The sequence below is a fragment of the Podarcis muralis genome, chromosome 10 (assembly GCF_964188315.1).
Source record: "Podarcis muralis chromosome 10, rPodMur119.hap1.1, whole genome shotgun sequence".
NCBI lineage: Eukaryota > Metazoa > Chordata > Lepidosauria > Squamata > Lacertidae > Podarcis > Podarcis muralis.
The window spans coordinates 25,180,331-25,201,610 of NC_135664.1; the positions used below are offsets into that span (position 1 = coordinate 25,180,331).

Sequence of the window (21,280 nt, forward strand, 5' to 3'; positions counted from 1 at the left end):
ACAAATAACCCAGAGATGTGTTTTAAATAAAAGGACACATTCTACTCATGTAAAAACATGCTAATTCTTGGACTAACCGCGGGCCGGATTTTGAAGGCGATTGGGCCACATCCAGCCCCCGAGCCTTAGGTTGCCTACCCCTGAGTTAGATGGAAAATTTGCTTGTTATGTATGGATCCTCAAAGGCAACATTTACATGATCTTATTTGTTCAAAGTCCTGTTTCAAAGTGCTAGTTTTGACACTAGGCCCATTTCCGTGTGCCACCTCCAAAGGAGGCCCAGAGGATAGTAGTGACAGAACAGGCCCTCTATGGGATGCTTTCCTGAGGGAAGCCCACCAGACACCAACATTGTCGTCGTTTCTGTGTGAAGCGGCATTGCTGTAAATCCTGAGGAGCGTTTATGCAGGGTTGTGGTTTTTTCACTAAACTGTGTTCCCCAACAATCAGGATTTAGTGCCTTTCCTTCTGGGCCACCAGCATGTGATTGTGGATTTGCTTCAAGCTTTGGAGACTGAGCTCTTCCACGGTACCACCTTGGCTGCAGTGCCAACCCTGCCACCTGACAGAGTGAGATCACCCCAAGGACCAGTCTCTCTATTTCCGAGATGGTTACCAGGCACCCTTGGGCAGTTGCCTGGACTCCAGCAGATGTGGCCAATGTCCTTGGTGCCCCTCTCCATTCTTCCCTCACCCTGGCCTCGTGATCTGAGCAGCACCAGGGAGCTGAATCTAGCTACCATTTTAATGCTGGTGTTGTAGCGTAGTTTTGAGGAATCGTATGCTGTTTGCCCTCTTGAACCTGGAACCAGTTCTGACTCCTGGCCTTCAGGCTGAGCATCCTGCCGATATAAGATCCTGTTCTTCTATTCCTCCCACATTCTTGCTAAAGGAATCTGGCCTGCATGCCCTGGACTACGCTTCCTGCTTCTGATCTTTGGCTGCTGCTTAGAGAAGTTGGCCCTTGCTTGTCCTGGACAGTGTTTTTCACCTCTTGGCCCCTTCAGACTGATGGTCACCTCCCCACAAACTCGGAAACCCAACCGCTTGGGGCTTGATTTCCTACCAGACGCTGACAGTTGCCCGCTCGGCAACAGGAGAATTGAGCTGCATCTGTTTCAGCTTGTTTTAAAGTGAACCGCAGCAGCCAAAGTACCCCTGATGCCTGCAAATTTCCTAGTTGGAATATGAGCTGGTGAAATTAAACCTGCAGAACACAGCCTGTGAGAGTGTGATCTTCCTGAATTGCTGCTGGTGCAGCCTTGGAGAATACACACACACACACACACACACACACACGCACAATATACTTGTACTATTAGTCCTTCTATTGTGCTTGCATAGATGTTCTGGTTGCTATTTTCGTCGTTGCACATGGAAGACAGCATATGTGTGGCAGTCGCTTAGCCTTGGCAGAAGCCAAGGAAACAGCTGAAAAAGCTATAGTTAAAAAGGAATGTACGGAGTGATCTCTTATGTATGATGGGATTTGATGGTAAGATGATTGGAAGGTACAGCAAGTGAAAAAGAAAAGCCTTGTGTGGGGAGCCTCTGCTTTTTCTCGGTCTTAATTATTTGATCCTACTGACATTTGTTTTCTGGGGTAGCGGCTAAAATTAGATGTCGGTTTCTTAAAATTGATGCTGTTTATGGCAAAGGTGATGAACAACTGCTGGGCCACGCTAATGCGATGCAGTCTTGTGTGTGGCTTGTCTCTGTTCATTTTGTTTTACAAAGTGTACCAGGGCAAGCTTCAAGCTAAAGCAGAGGAAAAGGGGCATCACTCATTTTCCCCCTTTAAAAATTGTATGTGGGTGTGTGTCTCTGTGTGCCCCCTGCCTCAACTGTTTTCCCCCTTCAAGGAAAACCTCAGGAAACTCATATTTTTTCCTATGCAGGATGTGAAGCAGATGGGGGCTTTTTAAGCTGAAAACAGGATGAGGGGAGGTGATTAAAAATCTCCTTCCTCACACCACCCTTGTGTGGGCTTGGCCCTGCCATGAGACAGTAAAGCATTCGCCTCAGGTTGACATATATTGTCTCAGGTTGGCATATTGGGGGGTGAGCAGCTGCAGTCTCTCTGGCCATTCTTCCAGAGCTCCCTGATCCATCCCCTTTGTGGGAGAATGGGAATTATGTGTGCCACAGAACTTGTCCTACAACCACTAACCTAGCTTTCTGCCGTCAGGTACAGAGAAGGATGCTAACCAATGCTGAAGTAAAATTTTGTGCCAGTACATGGAATGGTGAGGAGGGGGAATCTCCATCCTCACATGTTCCTCAGGTAGCCATTTTTGGGGGGACAGTCCCCTGCTCTTTAATTTGTAGCACCCACAGCTTCATTTTGTAAGATGTACTTTCACAGAACATCACAGGTGTTTTGGCCCTAGAATGACTTTAATGCCTGCCTCTCTCTCTCTCTCTCTCTCTCTCTCTCTCTCTCTCTCTCTCTCTCTCTCTCTCTCACACACACACACACACACACACACACACACTATTTTGGATGAACAGTAAAGTTTTTCTTACAAACTTTGTGATTATGGCCCTTCTGATTGACCTAATATCCTATATGCGCTCATAACCTCTGAAACGATTAGCTCTGATGTGTTTCCCATTTGCTAATTTAATTAAAGAACTTTAAAGTGTCTTTAAAGATCACATCTGGCTTCAATTTAAAGTCAACATTTCTTGAAACCATTGCACCATTTCCCTGGAATTCTAGATTTTCACTTCAAATAAGCTCTCTTTTGCCACACAGCAAGAAGGTTTAACTTCTTTGCAGCATCAACTATGAATATTGGAAATGTGTGCTGTGGAAACAGTGACAAAAACATGTTTAATCAGATGTGTTAGATGTATTTTCTCCTTCCCTGTCTAAATTGTTTTTAATATTGCCCATTATATTACATTGATTCTTTTCTTTTACAGCGAGAGATTTTTCTTAAAATTGAATCGGAATGGTTTGCCAAAATGTCCAGAGAAGCCAGAAAGACATTGTTCTCTTTTTGTGGTGAGTGGGTGTTTATTTTTGTCTGCATTTGGTAATTGCAAAAATAAATAAATCAAGACTTCGTTAATGGGGTTGCCTCCTTGCTGGTAGCCCAGTTATAGAAATAGAAAGCACACTACAAAGCACAAAAGAGTGGGCATAACTGTGCAGACTTATCATTCATTTCGTCCAGCATCCTTCCACTGGGTACCAGCAACTGTGCCAAACAGGTATGACAGCCACCTTGATAAGTTGAATGTGTGGTTTTTTTCTGTATCTTACTTGCCAAATCAAAGAAATTTCTTGCAACCCAAGGCTACACAAGTTCAATGGGGCTTCCTTTCTGGGAAGCAGACTTAAAACCACATTTTAAGAAGTAAACCTCATTTGATTTCTGCAGAACTTGAGAGCCAGTCCAATTTAACAGAGAGGGTTAGGGAACTGGGTTATATTGATTGCAAGATGAATATACTCATTTCAGGTTTGATGGGCAGTCCTTTACTGACTTCCGCTTACCCCATCACCAATGGCATTCCTTGTCTTTGAGGCAGTAGAACTTCACATGTTACAGCCCTTTCGATATGTCACGATGTGCTTTCCATCTTGAAATACTGTGTCCAGTTCTGAGTGCCACAATTTAGGAAGTATATTGACAACTTGGAATGTGTGCAGAGGAGGACAACCAAGGTGATCAAGGGTCTGAAAGCCAAACCTTATGAGGAACAGTTGAGGGAGCTGGGTATGTTTAGCTTGGAAAAGAAGAGACAGAGATGAGATGCAATAGGTAAAGGTAAAGGTAAAGGGACCCCTGACCATTAGGTCCAGTTGTAAACGACTCTGGGGTTGCGGCACTCATCTCACTTTATTGGCCGAGGGAGCTGGCGTACACTTCCGGGTCATGTGGCCAACATGACTAATCCGCTTCTGGCAAACCAGAGCAGCGCATGGAAATGCCGTTTACCTTCCCGCTGGAGTGGTACCTATTTATCTACTTGCACTTTGACGTCCTTTCGAACTGCTAGGTTGGCAGGAGCAGGGACCGAGCAACGGGAGCTCACCCCGTCACGGGGATTCGAACCATTGACCTTCTGATTGGCAGGTCCTAGGCTCTGTGGTTTAACCCACCGTGCCACCCGCGCCAAACCTTATGAGGAACAGTTGAGGGAGCTGGGTATGTTTAGCCTGGAAAAGAGGAGACAGAGAGGAGATACAATAGCCATCTTCAAATACCTAAATGGCTGTGACATGGAGAATGGAGCAAGCTTATTGTCTCCTGCTCCAGAGACTAGGACCCAAACCAATGGATTCAAGTTGTAAGAAAGGAGATTCTGGCTAAACATCAGGAGGAACTTTCTGATAGCAAGAGCTGTTCCCACAAGAGGTGGTGCACTCTCTTTCCTTTTCTAAGCAGAGGTTGGATTTCCATCTGCTATTTGTGATCTAGTTGAAATTTCTGCATTGCTGTGGGTTGGACAAGATAACCCTCGGGGTCACTACCAACTCTACAGTTCTATGATCATGCATATCTGATGGATGGGACACACACTAGTTTCAAAATCCTGCATGGTACTAGCTACAGTTCAGCAATGTTCTGATATAAGTACGGTATATGCCATTGATGCTTTTAGGTTTCAATCTTAAACACACACTAGTTCCAGTGACACAATGGGACTTATTTCTGAGCAAACATTTCTGTGAGTCAATCAAATACATTGAAGCTGTCACCTCCTTGTTTCTTTGTTTCCTAGACACAAGTAAACTTAGAAAAAGTATACAGTAATAACACAACAAAATTTAATAATTGTAGACTGTTCTGATTCTCTACAGGACTTGGGAAGCAGTGAGCTCAGGAAAGACATCTACATCACTGTGCACATTATACGGATTGGTATGTACACTTGTTTCCCCAAAACCTTTACGTAAGAAAATGTTAGATAATGTGATAATTTCAGGCCGCGTGTTTTCACTGTGCAATGATGGTTATCCTTATTGTCACTGCTGCTGGGCCACCACTTAGCACTCGGGATGCTCTACATTGAAATATTAATAATACTTTTAGAAAGGGTTCTTCTCATGTAATAATGCTCAACTGTGGTTTAGGGCCATGGTTCTTTAGCATTACAAGAATGAGCTGCAATGAGCTTTGCATATGACTTCTCCCTTCCTCCCCGCTCCTCCTCCAGTGAGGTAAAGAGATAAGAAGCTTCCACTTTCGTTTTATAGATCACCCTTAGTTTAATATGTCTTACAAGCAGTGCTTTTTTTTCTTTGGGGACGCAGCAGTACACATACCCCTAAACATTTTGTGAATCTAAGTTCGGCCTCATTGAGGAGCAGTAGTTCAATATGAGTAGGAAAATGATAGTACCCCTAAACATTTTTTTTTAAGAAAGAAAGCACTGCATACAAGCCTTAGCCTATGCTTAAGTTTCAACTAATTTCAACTCACTATGGTTAGTTGAAACACAATGAACTACAATTTGAAGTTGGTTTGTTCCTACTAACCCTAGTTAAGATTTACCACAGATTGTTGTGGCTGGAAAAACTAGTGTTAGCATTATGTGTGAGCTAGCCCAGAAACAATCTCCAAGCTACTTTAAGTCTGAACTAGATAAGCATTTTGTGGTAAAATTGAGATGAGAGAGAGAAATTGATATATTTATTTTAGATATTTCTACAGTGGCTTTTGGTTTTAAAAGCTCTTTAAAAGAAAAAAAGAAAAAAAAGGCACAATAAATGTAACAAACAAACAAAAAATCATCAGGAAAAAAGATACAGATCTGGGAGGAAGGTTCTAATTTACGCTTCTCTCTGACATGCCATTTTTCTGTGTGAAGGGATCTTTTTTCATGAGAACACTAAAGAAAAGAATATCCTGTTTGCCATCTGAATTGATGGATCCACAAGATAAATTATTTATCTAGACTAGGTTTTGGAAGTAGGAGGAGGGGAAAGACACACTGATCGAAATTAACAATGGATCTCATAAAATTGCTTGGGAAATGGCCACCAAGCAGCCAGCCTTATTTGGTCTTCTGCCCACACAAAATCATTTTCCTACGCTTCACAGATAATTTTCCTTATGGAAAAAGGCACATCACACCATGTACCAACTGTAATGTGTGGGAAATGTACAGTGGTACCTCGGGTTACAAGCACTTTGGGTTATAGACTCCGCTAACCTGAAAGTAGTACCTCGGGTTAAGAACTTTGCTTCAGGATGAGAATAGAAATCGTGTGGCGGTGGTGCAGCGGCAGCGGGAGGCCCCATTAGCTAAAGTGGCACCTCAGGTTAAGAACGGTTTCAGGTTAAGAATGGACCTCCGGAACAAATGAAGTTCATAACCAGAGGTACCACTGTATTTTGTCTCACACATATGTAGGAAATAATTTTGTGTATGCTGGCAGTTCTGTGACAGAACTTATCAGTATGACATATTTTTTGCTGCCTGATACCTGGACCTTGTTTTATTATTATTTTATTTTAAAAGCACTGGGTCATAGTATGTGATGATTTTTAAATAGCTGCCACCAGCTGCCACTGGTGAACTTCTGAGAGAGAGAGAGAGAGAGAGAGAGAGAGAGAGAGAGAGAGAGAGAGAGAAGGAGGAGGAGAATAATGGAATCAGGCTTATTAACAGGCATGGGGAGTCTGGATCTCTCAATTCCTTCTATGCCAGCTATTGTTACCTTTATTGTGCCTTCCTTGGTTCCTGAAATTGCCTTTTTTCTGGTAACACCAGTCTATCTTGCATATGTGGGTGTGTGCATGAATAAAAACATTTATTTCCTTCTTAGAACAGTTTATCATATGGTTAACATTATTCTAGACAAATCTGATTTAATCCAAATACAATGTTAAGGTAGTGTAGGAGAGAAGAGTGGTTAATCTCCTTATTTAAAGAAGCTGTCATATGGATTTCATTGAGTTAACTCCAGTAATCTTCACCTATCATCCACAGTGGCTGCTTTCTCCTCCTCCTCTTCCTCCTCCTCCTCCTCCTCCTCCTCACCTCTAGCCAATTTGGCATTTTATGCCTTCCATTTTGAAATGCTGAATGTATCGTTATCTATTCTTGACTGCTGTTGAGCATACTATATCTGGGGCAATGCATATGTCGAAAATTGTCTGACTTTGGTGAATGATACAGTATTAGAGTTCCGTTATTGAACCTTGCAAATGTCATGCAATAAGACAGGTGCAAATACTCCAGCAGGAACCCCAACTCACTAATGTGTTACTAGCTGCTGTTATTTGTGCTACTACTGTGGCACAGCATGCCCCTTCCTATACTGCTAAACATGTGTCTACATATGTAGAAACATTAGAGAGCTAGTGTGGAATAGAGGTTAGAGTGCTCAGCTTCGGTCAAGGAGAAGCTGAAATGCCCATTCAGCCACAAAGCTTGCTGGGTGTCCTTGGGTCTCTCTCTCTCTCTCTCTCTCTCTCTCTCTCTCTCTCTCTCTCTCTCTTCAGCCTAACACACCTAATATATTGTTGGGAGGATAAAGGAGGGGACTATGTACGCCACCCTTTGGAAAAAATGGTAGGATAAAAATAAAGGTTGAATGATTAGATAGAGAATAATGGGGAAAAGAGAGTCATGGCTTCAACCCGAGGAACACTAGTGGCATCAGTGGCAATATTTTGAATTGCCAGTAGAATAAATTCAGATAGTCACTTTCCCAATCACAAGCTCAATTCTCCATAGGTGGAAATATTTTGAATGCTTCAGGTTGGAGTGTGATTGGGCTCCAACATGCATCAAACAACAGGAATCAAATATTTAGTCTATTGAACCATTATAAGCCAATGATTGAACCGCTTACTATTCCCCCCCAAAAAACAGATTATCATGGATGCTCCACTAGGAGAGGGCTTCAGGAAGTAAACTTGTAGTACAAAATAACCTGTTCGAATCCAAAATAACCTAAGGCAAATATCATCCATCAGCCAAGGAGCTAAGGGCTGTTCGGTTGTTTATGCGATCTGTTATTAGCCAACTTGAGAATGATTTGATCAAAAGCAGGATATAAATCTAAACAAACACACACATTTAAGATTTTAGAAATGCTGCCTATGCATGTTAAACTAAAGACTTAGTATTCTCCTCACTGCATTTTCTGTTTAAGATGCATCTGCTCAGCCACTGATGGCTTCTGATCTTGCAAAGCCTAGAATAGACTGCTGTGTGTTTTTCATTTCACCGCAGTCAGGCCCCAGTGCAGGTTTTTAAGGGCAGGCAGCACAGCTTATTTTAACACAAAGAAGAAGTGACAGGCAGAAGAAGCAAGCAACAGTGTAGATTGTTGGGAATAATGTGCCTTTTGTCACCACATAAATTAAACATATAGCTCATGTGGATTTATGAGAGAGCGGGAGAGAGAGCAGTCACACAAACTGTTGAAAATTTGTCAAAACAGTAGTAATCCAGATTGAAGTGCAACTTTTGTGAACATGTGGTTGAAAGTCAGTATGTGTCTCCATATGCTCTTTAACAGTTAAATAGTTTTTGCTTAAATCTTCATTTGTAGTCCTGGTAATCTTTCTTCTTTTTATGCATTATCATCATTGTCTTCCACATTCTCATGTTCCAGCTGGGGCAGAAACTTGTGGGTACCAGGTAGGCTTCAGAAAGTCAGCTAGGCTGACAGAGAGAACATGCAACAATAGGTAATAAATTCAGATTCTGGCTAGCCAGGTTGAAGTAGGAAGTGGAACAGTGTAGCACTCTCTGTGATAAACTGTGCAGCACCATGGATAGCTCCATGTCTGCCAGAAACTTTGCTCTGGCGAAGCCCAACTCCTAGACTGAGTCAAACTATTCCTTGCCCTATGTAGCCTCTTATTTTTCTTAGATTAAGTACAGCTACAAGGAGAGCCCAGTTATCAGAATCACAGCATGTAGATGGTGAAAGTCTATCCCTTATCTCGCTCTCTGTGAGCTCCCTTAATATGACCGCCCTCACATGACTATGATATAGATAAAAAATTGGTGCCAGTTGGGACTCACCCTCTCCCAGCCTTGATATTTGCTTGGTCATGGCTAGGGGAAGAAAGGGATACATTTTGCTTCTCCACACATTGTGATCCAAATAAAAATTGCCCCCACCCCTGCAGCGGGAGCTATTTTAACAAAAGCCAAAGACATAGCTGTTTTGGGCTATGCTTTAAGCATAACATTTAGTTAAACTGTCAGATGATCCTGACTAGGCCTGAAGTGTGTTTGGACAAACTCTGCTCAACTGGAGTTGCAAGGAGTCCAAAGGAATATATATATAATATATATATATATCTGCACCCTCAGAATTGCTCTTCTAGGAGATAGGTGAGATATCTGAGCCAGACTGGGCATCCAGGTTTTGAACCTCTGGCATGGATTCCTTTACTTGGATGCCATTATTAGACAATTCTTTGGGGACTGCATTGTGAGTGCTTCTTGAATAAGACAAATGGAACGTAGAGTGCTCTGCCAGCCTATGGTTTAATGACAGCAGTTTGAATATTTACCACCCTTTCAATGCAGTTGGTATTTGGGGGTGGGAAGGTTTGCCCAGCTGTAATCCAATAACTTTATTAAATTAAATGCTGATGTTGGCAGATATATCCTCCTCCTTCTCCTGTCCATGTCTGGAAATATGCTATTTTGTGGCTCATGCGTCTTGTTTTATGTTTTGTTTGACAGGCCGAATGGGAGCTGGTGAAAAGAAAAATGCTTGCAATGTACAGTACCGACGACCTTTTGGTTGTGCAGTCCTCAGCATAGCGGATCTGTTGGCAGGAGACACAAAAGATGATCTTATTCTGAAAGTATACATGTAAGGAAATGTAAATCTGAAGTACATTAAAATAGTCCATGGGAAGAAATTGTGAGGTCAAATTTTGTCATAGAAATTTAATCTGATGTTTTCCTCCAGAAAGGGTTTGACTTCAAGTTGTATGTGCAGATCCACATTTCATTGTACGTTCAGATTAAGCCATTATAGCCTATTGTTATCATATAACCCTAGGTATGATACATTATCTGAGTCTTAATATCAGTCAGTTATTAATGGCTATTTTCAGCCTCAACTCTATTCTCTGACCTGATCAAGAAATCTACCACATAGTCTATTGCAGTTAATAAAATAAAGACTTCTGTGAAAATTTAAAGAACAATAACATCATGCAAAGGAGAATGTTGCCTTATGAAAACTTGCTCTCTGAGTAAAGGTGTGGATTTAAAAGATGACACAAGAATCTTTTTTGCAGCAGCAGATTTTTTGATTTACAGAATTGTAGAATTGGAAGAGCCATCCAAGCCCAACCCCCTAAAAAGCTTGGAGCTATTCTTCATACTGCTTCTGCTAACCGTTTATAAGTCAAAACATCAAAATAGAATATCCTTGACTGAGCATATCTTCCTACACATCACTTGAAGGGCTCTCCCAATCTTTTGCCACCTGTATTCCTGGTGGTTTAGTTGCTACTATATTATAATATTTTCGAGCAAATTAGCAGGATACTGAGTAGTCATGAGAATTTGATCAGGTCTAACAAGACGCACATCAAGAGAGTAAGAAAGCAGACCAGAACCATACTATGTGGGTTGTTGACCTCTACTAGACTCCAGTCCTTGGTTAGCCATTCTCTGGGCAGGTTGTTGCTAGCGCTTAACCATGGAACAAGGCTCCACAGAAACACCTATCAGATGTTTGCATGGCACTTGCTAACAGCTTCACATTTCACACAACTTTCTAAGCTGCCCAGCATCTGCTCTTATCTTGCTTCTTCTTCACTGACCAACATATTATTTTCCAGCAATTTTTGACTAGCAGTTTCAACCATAAAGCAACATTATATTTTGATGCAGTGGTGCCTAACGACACAGTACTGTTGTTAGATTCACACACAGTCTGTCAAGGCTAGTGGCTGCAAGAAGCCAGACATTTTAACAAAGCGAGTAGCTCTGCGGCAGGGCACACAGGCTGCATGCAGAAGATCCAAGATTTCATCTCTGCTTGTCCAGCAACAGCCAGAAATGCCCCTTGGAAACTCTGGATAGCCCATGGCCACTACAGCAAGCAGCACTGAGCACAATGTACCAATGTTTCCTTCCAATATGCCTCCATGTCTTTGTGTCCATAACATGCAGATTTTTTTAAAAAAAAATATAATATTAAAGCATTTATTCGAAAGTTACAATACAGCTTTGTCCACTGCTATAATATCGCAGAATGATCCCTCCAATCCCGTTGGAGCTGTTTAGTAAATAAAGTGTAAGTTGTATTTTTGACCCAGTGGTATTATTTAGTTTCTTGGAAGCAGTGAAAAAGTATGTTTCACTCTCCTCTGACTTTGGACTTGAAAGTGTGAAATAATATTTTGGGAAATAATATGAGGGCACAGACTGCGATGTTATCAGCTGTACTCACTGGGGACTTCTGCTAGTTCTCGGATTATGAATCGCCTCAGTGTCTCAAGGTCAATCCTTCACTGGACTCTTTCCCCCCATATTATAGCTGCTGGAAGCAATGGTTGTGAGAACAATTTAGTGTGATGGAGCAATGGCAGAATAGCTTTTATTTTACTTTAATTTTCTGACAGTTCAGCCGAAAGTGTTCTCTGCTGGATTCCTCAGCAGTAGGCAGGTTGACTTGCCAATTTTGTTCTCCTTTGAGAATGGGACTGTTTATGTGTGTGTTTTAAAAATGCAGGACAACACATAACAAAAAAATGGATTCTGGCTTCCTTTAAATAACAAATACATCTTAAAATAATTGCTGAATTATGGGATTTGAGCATTTTGTTTCTGCTGCTGCTATTGAAAATGTTTCTTGCGTGGAATTGGTACTCATGGCTCCCTCTCTAGTGGCTTCCCATTTTGAGTGTGGCCACTTCAAAGAAATTGCATTGTGGTATAATTTTCTTTGACCTTTAGTTCCAAACAATCTATACACAGTGGCCAGTCTCAATTATCTGTAAGTCATCTAGGGGGGAAACCAGCTTGGGTGGTTTACCCCCTAGACAACTTGAGTAAGAGGCTCACAGTTTAGAGTTCATGGTCTCTAGCTGCTCAGCAGGTATTCCTAAGGTGCCATTATCTGTGCATTAGAATGTGAGCAGGCTGCCATATGTAATTCTCCAGAGTGGCCCAGTGGGCACTGTTGCTCATTAAAATGATGGGCACCCAGTCACCACAGGTCATGCTGTTTCACGCCACTGCTGGTAAGCCTATTGGGATGTGCACTGACTGATGTTGGGGAGCTGCTAACGTTGGAAAGAGCCCATCAGATGGTACTTGGCTGGGGTGATGGTGTCAAACCTAGAGCTATCCCTAGATGCGTTACTTAGAGTTCTGTGTATATAGCACTCATTTTAAGCAATTCTCAGAAAGCTCCAGATACTGTCCTGGCCCACTCCAGCTAAGGAAGGCACATATCTGATAGTTAAGTCTTTACTGACCAAAAAGAAGCACTTACAGCAACTCCCAGATGTCAGGGACTGGCTGGACGAAGAGGAGTGGTGGGAGGCACCAGCCGGGAAACCCCCAAGGGAAATCCCAGAGGAAGAAGACTCAGAGCCAGGGGATTGTGGTGGGACCCTGAGGAGAGGTCAGAGGGAAGAGATTGGGAGGAGGAGGAGCTGGATTCTGATGGGGCAACAGGGTTTGGTGAGCAGGGAGAGCCCGTGACAGGCAGCAGTTCAGACTCTGAGGCTGAAGCAGAGGAGGCTTCTGCAGACTCCAAGGACACTCCCTAGCCTCCTGGTCTCCAAGATGGATTTGAGATTGCTTGGGAAGTATCCTTTTTTTAAGGAGAAGCCATAGACAGGGTGGAAGGCAGGGAATTTCAGTCCTGGCAACTGCTTTATAGGGGCAAAACCTACTGGGAAGGGTTGCTGAGTTGTATGCCATTTCCTTAAATAAAAAAATGACTTCATTGACACTACCTCTTTGTGCTGACCTGCATCTGACTCCAGCCCCCCTCCCCACACTTCTGGCCACTAGACAGCTGTCCCTCAGACCTGCGCTCTGTGGGTCAGTTGCAGCAAGAGTGAGACCCTGCCCCCTGCCAGCTTCTATACTTTCCCTTGATGTGTTGCACACCCACAACCTGAGACTTCTCCTGCATGGAGGTTGCTACTACTCTTCCTGCCTTAAGCCTCTCCTGGTTCTAGGAGAGTGCAGGGCAGGGGAAGGTGGGGAGATTATTGATCTGCCTGTTGCTACAACAGCCTTTCCTTCCACCACATCCTGAGTGCCTTCCTCCTTCTCAGACAGCCCTAGCTGTCCCTCCTTCCCCTGCCTTAGCTCTTGACTTGTGGGCTGTGCCACACCCCATACATTACTCATCCCCTCTCCTGGGTAACTCCCCTGATCCCCTGCCTCCCTGCCCCCAACACTCTTTGGAGCCCATAACAGATACGCATTGAAGTTGTTTCATTTCACAGTTGGTAGCGTTGGATGAGAGATATAATCCTGCCTTGGGAGATAGACCCTCTGAATTTGTTAACTAGGGAAAACATGTCTCCTATTAGGATTTTAAAACACTACTCCTTTTACAGGTGTAACACGGAGAGTGACTGGTTTCAGATCCATGAGAACATCATCAAGAAGCTAAACGCTCGTTATAACCTTACAGGATCTAATGCTGGTAAGTCATCTAGCTGATTTTCTTCTGCAAAATTTGAAGAGTCAGTATGGTGTAGCAGGTAGTATTTTAGCTTTTGGCGTGGCAGAAAACCTGGTATCAATTCCTGCTTAACTTCTAAGCTTTCTTGGTAGCCTTTTGGTCCAGTCCTGAGACCCATGATGTTTAATTGATTCCTGCCCACCCCCCAATGTGGATAGGCCTGCCATCTTAAGCTGGTCACCATCTTTCAGCAGACGTTGCCCATACATTACCAAATAATTTTGTTTTTGCAACCATGAGGTCTGAAAATTTGCTTTTTATTTTAAAAACTGAAGGCAGAGCTTTTCAGAGAAGAATCTTCCTCTCATGAAATCGCATCATTCTCATAGCCTTCCATACAATTTTTGCCAGTGAATATATAAGGTATATAAGTAGTCGTGCTAATTTAAATGCAACTAATCACAAAGAAACAGTTTAAGAAAAGAGACTCAACTAGCGCCATCAATCATTTGCAATTTTTGATGTGTGTTTTCAGCAGTGCCTCACGGCATTAGCGGTCTTATCTCTGTGCACGGCATTTTGATGGGCCTTGTGATAACGGTGATTTGCTTCAGAGCACATTTTAATGTAAGGTGAATTTGCCGTTTTAAATTCATGATGCAGGGAAACCCTGGTGACATGGGAGATTTGAAAGAGTTAATGTAATGGGAAAGTCAGCATGCTGCAGTCTTAATTAAAAAGTGGTAGGGTCATGGTGTGTGCATTGCATTTAAACTTTAGTGCGTTATATTGCCCTGGCCTAAAAGAGTACTTCTTTGTCTTAATTATCCAAAAGTCATAGAGGCTGTTGTTGCATAGGTTTGGGCAGGATATGTGCATTTTTTCATGCTGCTGACTTGCACCATGAGTAAGCACAAGTTCAGTGAATGAAGTTTAGATACTTTTACAGATATATTTAGAGATGCAGTTATTACACTGAGAATCCATTCATGTGTGTGTGTTCTCCCATGATGCTTAATTTAAGCCAGAATGGATGCTTAATTTAAGCCAGAATGTTGTCTTATCCTGGTTTATGTAGTAGCTGTAACGTTAGTGAATTACAAGCTTTAAGTAATTCCATACCCAAGTGATCGATTTGGGGCTTTTTGCTAGAAATTTGAAGCATTTGAAGATTTTTTAAAAACAACAACACAATTCATTTTGGAAAATGCTGCATCAGAGATCCATGGATAACTAATTTACAACTTATATCCGTCATGCAAACTTCTATGAGCGCATGATGCAGCCCAGAGGAATTTCTGAATCGGTTTTAATTTATTTATTCCATTATGATGGTGATTGTTATTATTAATTAGTTAAATTTGTATACCACCCTTTATTCAGATATCACAGGGCAGTTCACAACATAAAAATAGAAAATGAAAATGCAGAATACATAACAAAGCAAAAGCAAAACAAACCAATAAACCCTCTCCCACAGACACATATAATGTTAATCTGCCAAACGCCTGGTTGAAGAGAAATGTTTTTGCCTGGCACTTTAAGATATGTAATGAAGGCGCCAGGCGAACTTCCCTGGGGAGAGCATTCCAGAAACGGAGCCAATGAAGAAAAGGCCCATTCCTGTATTGCCATCTTCCAGGGAGGCACCTGAAGAAGGGCCTCAGATGATGATTGCAGGGTCCAGGTTGGTTCATGGTCCTTGAGGTATTGTGATCCTGAGCTGTTTATTCTGCCTTTCTTCCATGATGGACCACAACTTACCAGGGCTCCTAGGCAATCTTCCACCTAGCTCCAGAGCTGCATATTTTCATCAAGATTTAATTGCCTCCAAATGATGCCCTGAGACAGCATTAATACAGTGGTGCCTCGCAAGACAAAAAGAATCCGTTCCGCGATTCTCTTCGTCTAGCGGTTTTTTCGTCTTGCGAAGCAACCCCATTAGCGGCTTAGCGGCTTAGCGCTATTAGCGGTTTAGCGGCTTAGCGGCTATTAAAGGCTTAGCGGCTGAGCTGCTAAAAGGCTATTAGCGGCTTAGGGGCTTAGAAAAAGGGGGGGGAGCGAAAAAAAGATGGCAAGACTCGCAAGACATTTTCGTCTTGCGAAGCAAGCCCATAGGGAAATTCGTCTTGCGAAGCAACTCAAAAACGGAAAACCCTTTCGTCTAGCGGGTTTTCCGTCTTGCGAGGCATTCGTCTTGCGGGGCACCACTGTATCAGAGTCCTAAATACATTTACTGGCAGTGTAAGCCCCAACACAGCATGTCTTAGTTCTAAGCAGAGGTGTATAGGATTGTCCTGTAGGTGACATATTAGTCCATTTCCATATTGATGTTTGTTCTTGTAGGGTAACAATATCGAACTCTTATAAACACCCTTTTCTCAATTCTTTTTTTTTTTTTTTGGGGGGGGGGAAGCCTTATCTATTTATTTATTTATTTATTTATTTTTAATTAAATTTTTATTGAAGTTTTAACATATCAACACATCACAATAACAAATAAAGAAAAAAGAAAAACGACATAATAATAAAAAAGTACAGAAAATAAAACACGTATAACTTCAGTTTTTACTTTCTTTTAGCTTACTTTCACGACTTCCTCATGCCTTCCCTTTCTGTATTCTAATTTCTGATTCAATTGTCAGCAAATCCTTCCCTTACTTTTAAATTAATTTTAATAACAATTATTTTCTTCAAATTATCCCTTACCGCTTTTAACCCCTTAATTTCCAATCCAGCGTCATTCTAACCTTCATTAATTTTACAATATTTCTTTAAATACTCTTTAAATTTTTTCCAATCTTCTTGCGCCGTATCTCTTCCCTGGTCACGGATTCTGCTCGTCATTTCTGCCAGTCCCATGTAGTCTATCACCTTCAGTTGCCATTCTTCCACGGTGGGTCACCCTTTTCTCAATTCTGTGTGTGTGCATTGAGGCCTTTCATTTCATTGAACAGACTTTCTCTGAACCTGTATGGTATTAAATACATAAAGGTAAAGGACCCCTGACAGTTAAGTCCAGCCGTGAACGACTCTGGGGTTGCAGTGCTCATCTCACTTTACAGGCTGAGGGAGCTGGCGTTTGTCCGCTCCGCAGACAGTTTTTCTGGGTCATGTGGCCAGCATGACTAAGCCGCTTTTGGCACAACAGAACACCGAAACCAGAGCAGTACACGGAAATGCCATTTATCTTCCTGCCGGAGCGGTACCTATTTATTTACTTGCACTTTTGGGGGTACTTTTGAACTGCTAGGTTGCCAGGAGTTGGGACCGAGTAATGGGAGCTCACCCCATCACGGGGATTTGAACCGCCTACCTTCTGATCAGCAAGCCTAAGAGGCTCAGTGGTTTAGACCACAGCGCCACTTGCGTCCCTATTAAATACATACCCTCACTCAAATAGTAAAAATGTGCCTACAACGTGGGCTCATAATTTGCAGCTGAGGTTGGCTGGTTGATTGTCAGCTCTTTATAGTAAATTATGTGGAAATTGTATTATAGATCTTTTGGTGCAAGGCGAAGCTGGCACCATATCATCTAGAAAATGTTCTCTTCTGGCCTCTTTCCACTGCTGTTTTTCTAGGAAAAAAAGAGGTGCCGAAATTCACCATGAACACCTCTTCCATTGATCTCTTCACATGGCAATGGTGCCCACCAGCAATGGTGCCAGAACCCACCTAAGAGGAGCTTCCACTGAGTTATGGCTGACAAAAATCCCTGCCTCTTTCTATAGAATACATTTGTTACCATATTGATAATGAGCATCTTCCTGCTCCCATCAAGGAGGAAAGGAACATATTGACTGCAATCTTCTTAAATTTGGCTCTCTTCCAAGTGTTTTGGACCTCAGTTCCCATTGATAAGAAGTTAAGAAGAGCCCCACTGGATCTGGGCAAAGACCCATCCAGTCCAGCACCCTATTTTCAAGGACGGTTTGCCTGGGCCTGATGGGAACTGCAGTCCACAACGTGTAGTGGGCACCAAGTTAGGAAACGCTGATTTAGTGACATGTGACCGATCATTCTTTTCCCTGTAACCATCCCAAGCTATCTTTTGTTAGGTCTCTGATTCAGCTTGTTCTCGAATATGCCTCCGCTTAGTTCAGAAATACATCAACAGCACTTGAAGAGTTGTATTTTATACCCACTCTCCCTGGCACCCATACGTTAGAGTGCTTTTGTATAATTGCTTTTGCACTCTTGTGACAGGATATTAATCTGCCATTTTAATCCTTCATTACACTTCTGAGGCAAGGAGATTATGTACATTAGATTTTGATGTGTTTAAACATCAATTGTCACCGAAGGCTGCTGTTAGAAAGAAATTCAAGGCAGGAATGGTGCTGAGATCTTTGTGATTCAACATAAATACACACAGCATGGAAGCATTTCACTTTGTTCTCAATAAAAGGAAAGCCAAGGCAAATGAACTTTGGAGATTTTTTTTGCTTGGTAATTATTGCTCAATTAGCTTTAATTATGACTTGACAGTAGAAGAGACGTATTTTGAGATTTTTGATTAAAATAAAATTAAAAAAAAGCTATGCACATATATCTAGTCTGTGGATGATTATTATTATTTTTTTAGATTATTCTTTTAAAGATTTAGAAACATGGGGCCCTGTTTAGAATTTAGAAAGATAGGGATTCTCTGAATAACACTATTTCTTAAGGGGTAGGAGATAGCAAAGCAAATGAAACAATAGGCGTAATTTCATTGGCCATTTGCATCATCAGTCAGTGGCTTGATTTCAACATAACACTTAATTATGGTTTAGTGTTACTCATGCACTCTCCCTTCTTTGTCCTTTTTTGATGCAACCATGAGGAAGAGAGATAAGAAGCTTTCATTTCTGTTTTCAACTAAGTTCAGATGCCATTATGTAAACAGTGGTATATCAAGCCAGGATCAGAAACTGTTTGTCTGGATTTGCACATAAGGACAAGCCATGGTTACTTGAAAATGGAATTCCCATGCAATGCTCATGTTTTGAAATTAATGGTCAGCTAAGGCACTCAAGTATTGATTGGAAATAATACATTTTGCTTCTCACAGCATGAGAGGGAGAGCACACTCTGATCTTCAAGATGAGCAACGCTTTGCCTCCCAGTTTATTTTGACAGCATTCGGACACAATGATAGACTGTAGCTTAGCATTGCAAGAACAAGCTTCGAGCTTGTTGTGAGTTTTCTGCTCCCTTCTCCTCTTCAGACCAGAAAGTTTTGCTTACAGTGTATATATCTTCATGACTCAAATCTCAGGAAGCCATGCGCGAAAAGATGTTTTAAAATACAACCATCACTTCTGAGCCAATATAATTATTGAGGTGAGCACTGACTCATGATGAGGAGTAAGTAGTTAGTCATAGCAGGTGGTGATAGGACACAGCATGGTTTCCATGAGTTGGTTTTGACCTCTCACGTTTGACAAGCACTGCTTGGGGGGGGGGGATTTAGGATAACTGAAAGACAAACTTCTCTGTGACATAGAACCAACTGATGGAAACGTCGTATGGGGCCATTCTGGCAGCCTTATCTGGTTCCTTGCCCATCTTACGCACGTTTAGCAGAAGCCTCACAGTTATAAGAGAGGGGACAATCTGCCATCCATAATATAAAAGCCAGCTTCCAATTCCAGTGTGACTAAGGAACAGAAACCAGGACCGGGCCTTGCAGAAGAAGGGGCGAACCTATGATGATGGAACTGGCTCCATTTCCTAAGACACCCATTGAAGTCTCTAGTCCCTTGTACAGTAATTAGACTGCCGTTTGGGACACAGCTGCTGCTGGATGGTGGAAGTGGTGGATTCCAGGCCCTTCCTCAGGTCATGTGCTTCTAATAAGCAAGTTTAGCCTCTGATCCTTGAGCAGGGGTGGGGAACCTCATGACCAGGGGACCAGGTGTGGCCCTCCACAGGCCTTTCAACTCAGCCCTCAGAACTCTCCCCAGGCCATGCCCTGCTTTTTTACTGGGCTGGAGTGTGTGCTTGTGTAATTCTTGCTTTTCTGGATGGAAGACAGAGGGGTGAGGGGGTGTAAACTAGCTTATAGATAGGTAAAATGTACTTTCATTGCTCCTCCCACTTTTGCCTCTGCCCTGCCCACTGATGACATATAGCTTACTGACAATATTGCCTGGAAGGGTTCCCAAGTTTAACCCTTCACTCCCTCCTAAATACATAAACGGCTATCACTCATGCCTGAAGGTAAAAGTAGCAAGATGTCATGTTATCTTTTTCTCCCTCCCACACCTTCCATTCCTTGACTTTTCTTGCATCTCATGAGTGTGTCACTCTTCTAATTATGCATGAAGATGTGAATTTATCTTTGGTTCCTTGCTCTTTGGCCCATTGTGAACTTCATGCCATGATTTCCTGTAAAACATAGCAAAGCTAAGGTATTTCCCCCCTTCAAATTGTACATTGTAAGCTCCTCAAGGCAAGGACTTGACTTGTTACTCTGTAAAGCGCCATGGTGGCATTATATTATGAAATAATAATAATAATGAGATGGAGGTAAAATCTGCCCCCTCCCTGCAACCTTACATTGCATAGCTCTGCTTTGCCCAAAGGAGCCCCATTTAGTGGTTCTGGAGTGGACAACATGGTGGTCTTCATCCATTGTTGTCCTCCAGCCTCCATCAGCCCTGACCAGCATGGTCGATGTTCATGGATAATAGACATTGTAGTCCAGCAATGTCTAGAAGGCACCACGTTGGCTACACCTGTAAAGTGGTAATACATTTGTATGCACAGAGGTGTCTGAAATCGATGCAATGTTTCCCCACCCATTCTGCATATCGTAATGATGAGCATGAGTCTTGCTGCACACAAATTGCGACGGTTCTGCTCGATCCGCACTGCTCATTTATCGGTCAGAAAATTTCCACACTTCCACCCTCATTATTTTCACTGACTGCAATGCAATGTATTGTATTTCCCCTCTCATTACTTGCACTGGCTATAATAATCTAACACAGCCAAGTGTTCGAGCTGCTATGTGTGCAGCTGGATGCTCAAGCCATGATTATCTTCCTACGCCAGCTTATACTTTGTTTACATTTTAATGCTATTAAAATTCTGCTAGATTGGAAAGGTGTTTCGTTATATTGTTATAGCAATCTAAACAAGAAGATAATGTTCTATTGACTAAGCTCACTTTGAACGCCCTTGCAGCAATGGCTTAAGGTAATTGACAGCTACAGTTTTATTAAAAAATTCTATTATATAGGACATTCAGTAGCTGCCTTGTACCAATAAACTCTATTGTTAGCATCTCAGGCTATCATTCATCCTGTTTCAGTGGTACCTGAATTGTGCAACTTCAAAAAATGTAGTTCTATTATGAAGCATAAAGACTTCACGTAAAATTTGCTTGTAGAAAGCCTGGAAGGCAGTTGTAACCCTAGTTAAACTTGACACCTTTTCAGATATCTGTGCTATACCTTGTACTTGGTACAATATATACAGTATATATAAAATGGTTTCTCAACAATGGAGCAAACCTTGCATGAAAGTGAGTACTGGTCTCACGTGGCTTCAGTATATTTAAAAGGTAATACAGTGCCTGTCTGGTCCCAGTGGTCTTGGAATTTGCTCAGGGCTTATTAACACTTTATGTGCAAATGAGGTGGCCCACACTTTCGTTTAGTAGGCTCGCAAACATGGGTCACTTCTG

General features: G+C 42.2%; 1 protein-coding gene across 7 annotated transcripts in view; it reads left to right on the forward strand.

Annotated features, from left to right (window-relative positions):
- The window catches only part of DOCK4 (dedicator of cytokinesis 4), a 245,305-nt gene that overhangs the window by 119,803 nt on the left and 104,222 nt on the right, over positions 1 to 21,280 (forward strand). For all 7 annotated transcript variants that reach the window (XM_028746679.2, XM_028746677.2, XM_028746681.2 and 4 more), the window contains 4 exons: positions 2,929 to 3,010; positions 4,817 to 4,877; positions 9,676 to 9,808; positions 13,536 to 13,624. In XM_028746679.2, coding sequence (XP_028602512.2) covers positions 2,929 to 3,010; positions 4,817 to 4,877; positions 9,676 to 9,808; positions 13,536 to 13,624 — 365 coding nt within the window. The remainder of the gene's footprint in view (positions 1 to 2,928; positions 3,011 to 4,816; positions 4,878 to 9,675; positions 9,809 to 13,535; positions 13,625 to 21,280) is intronic.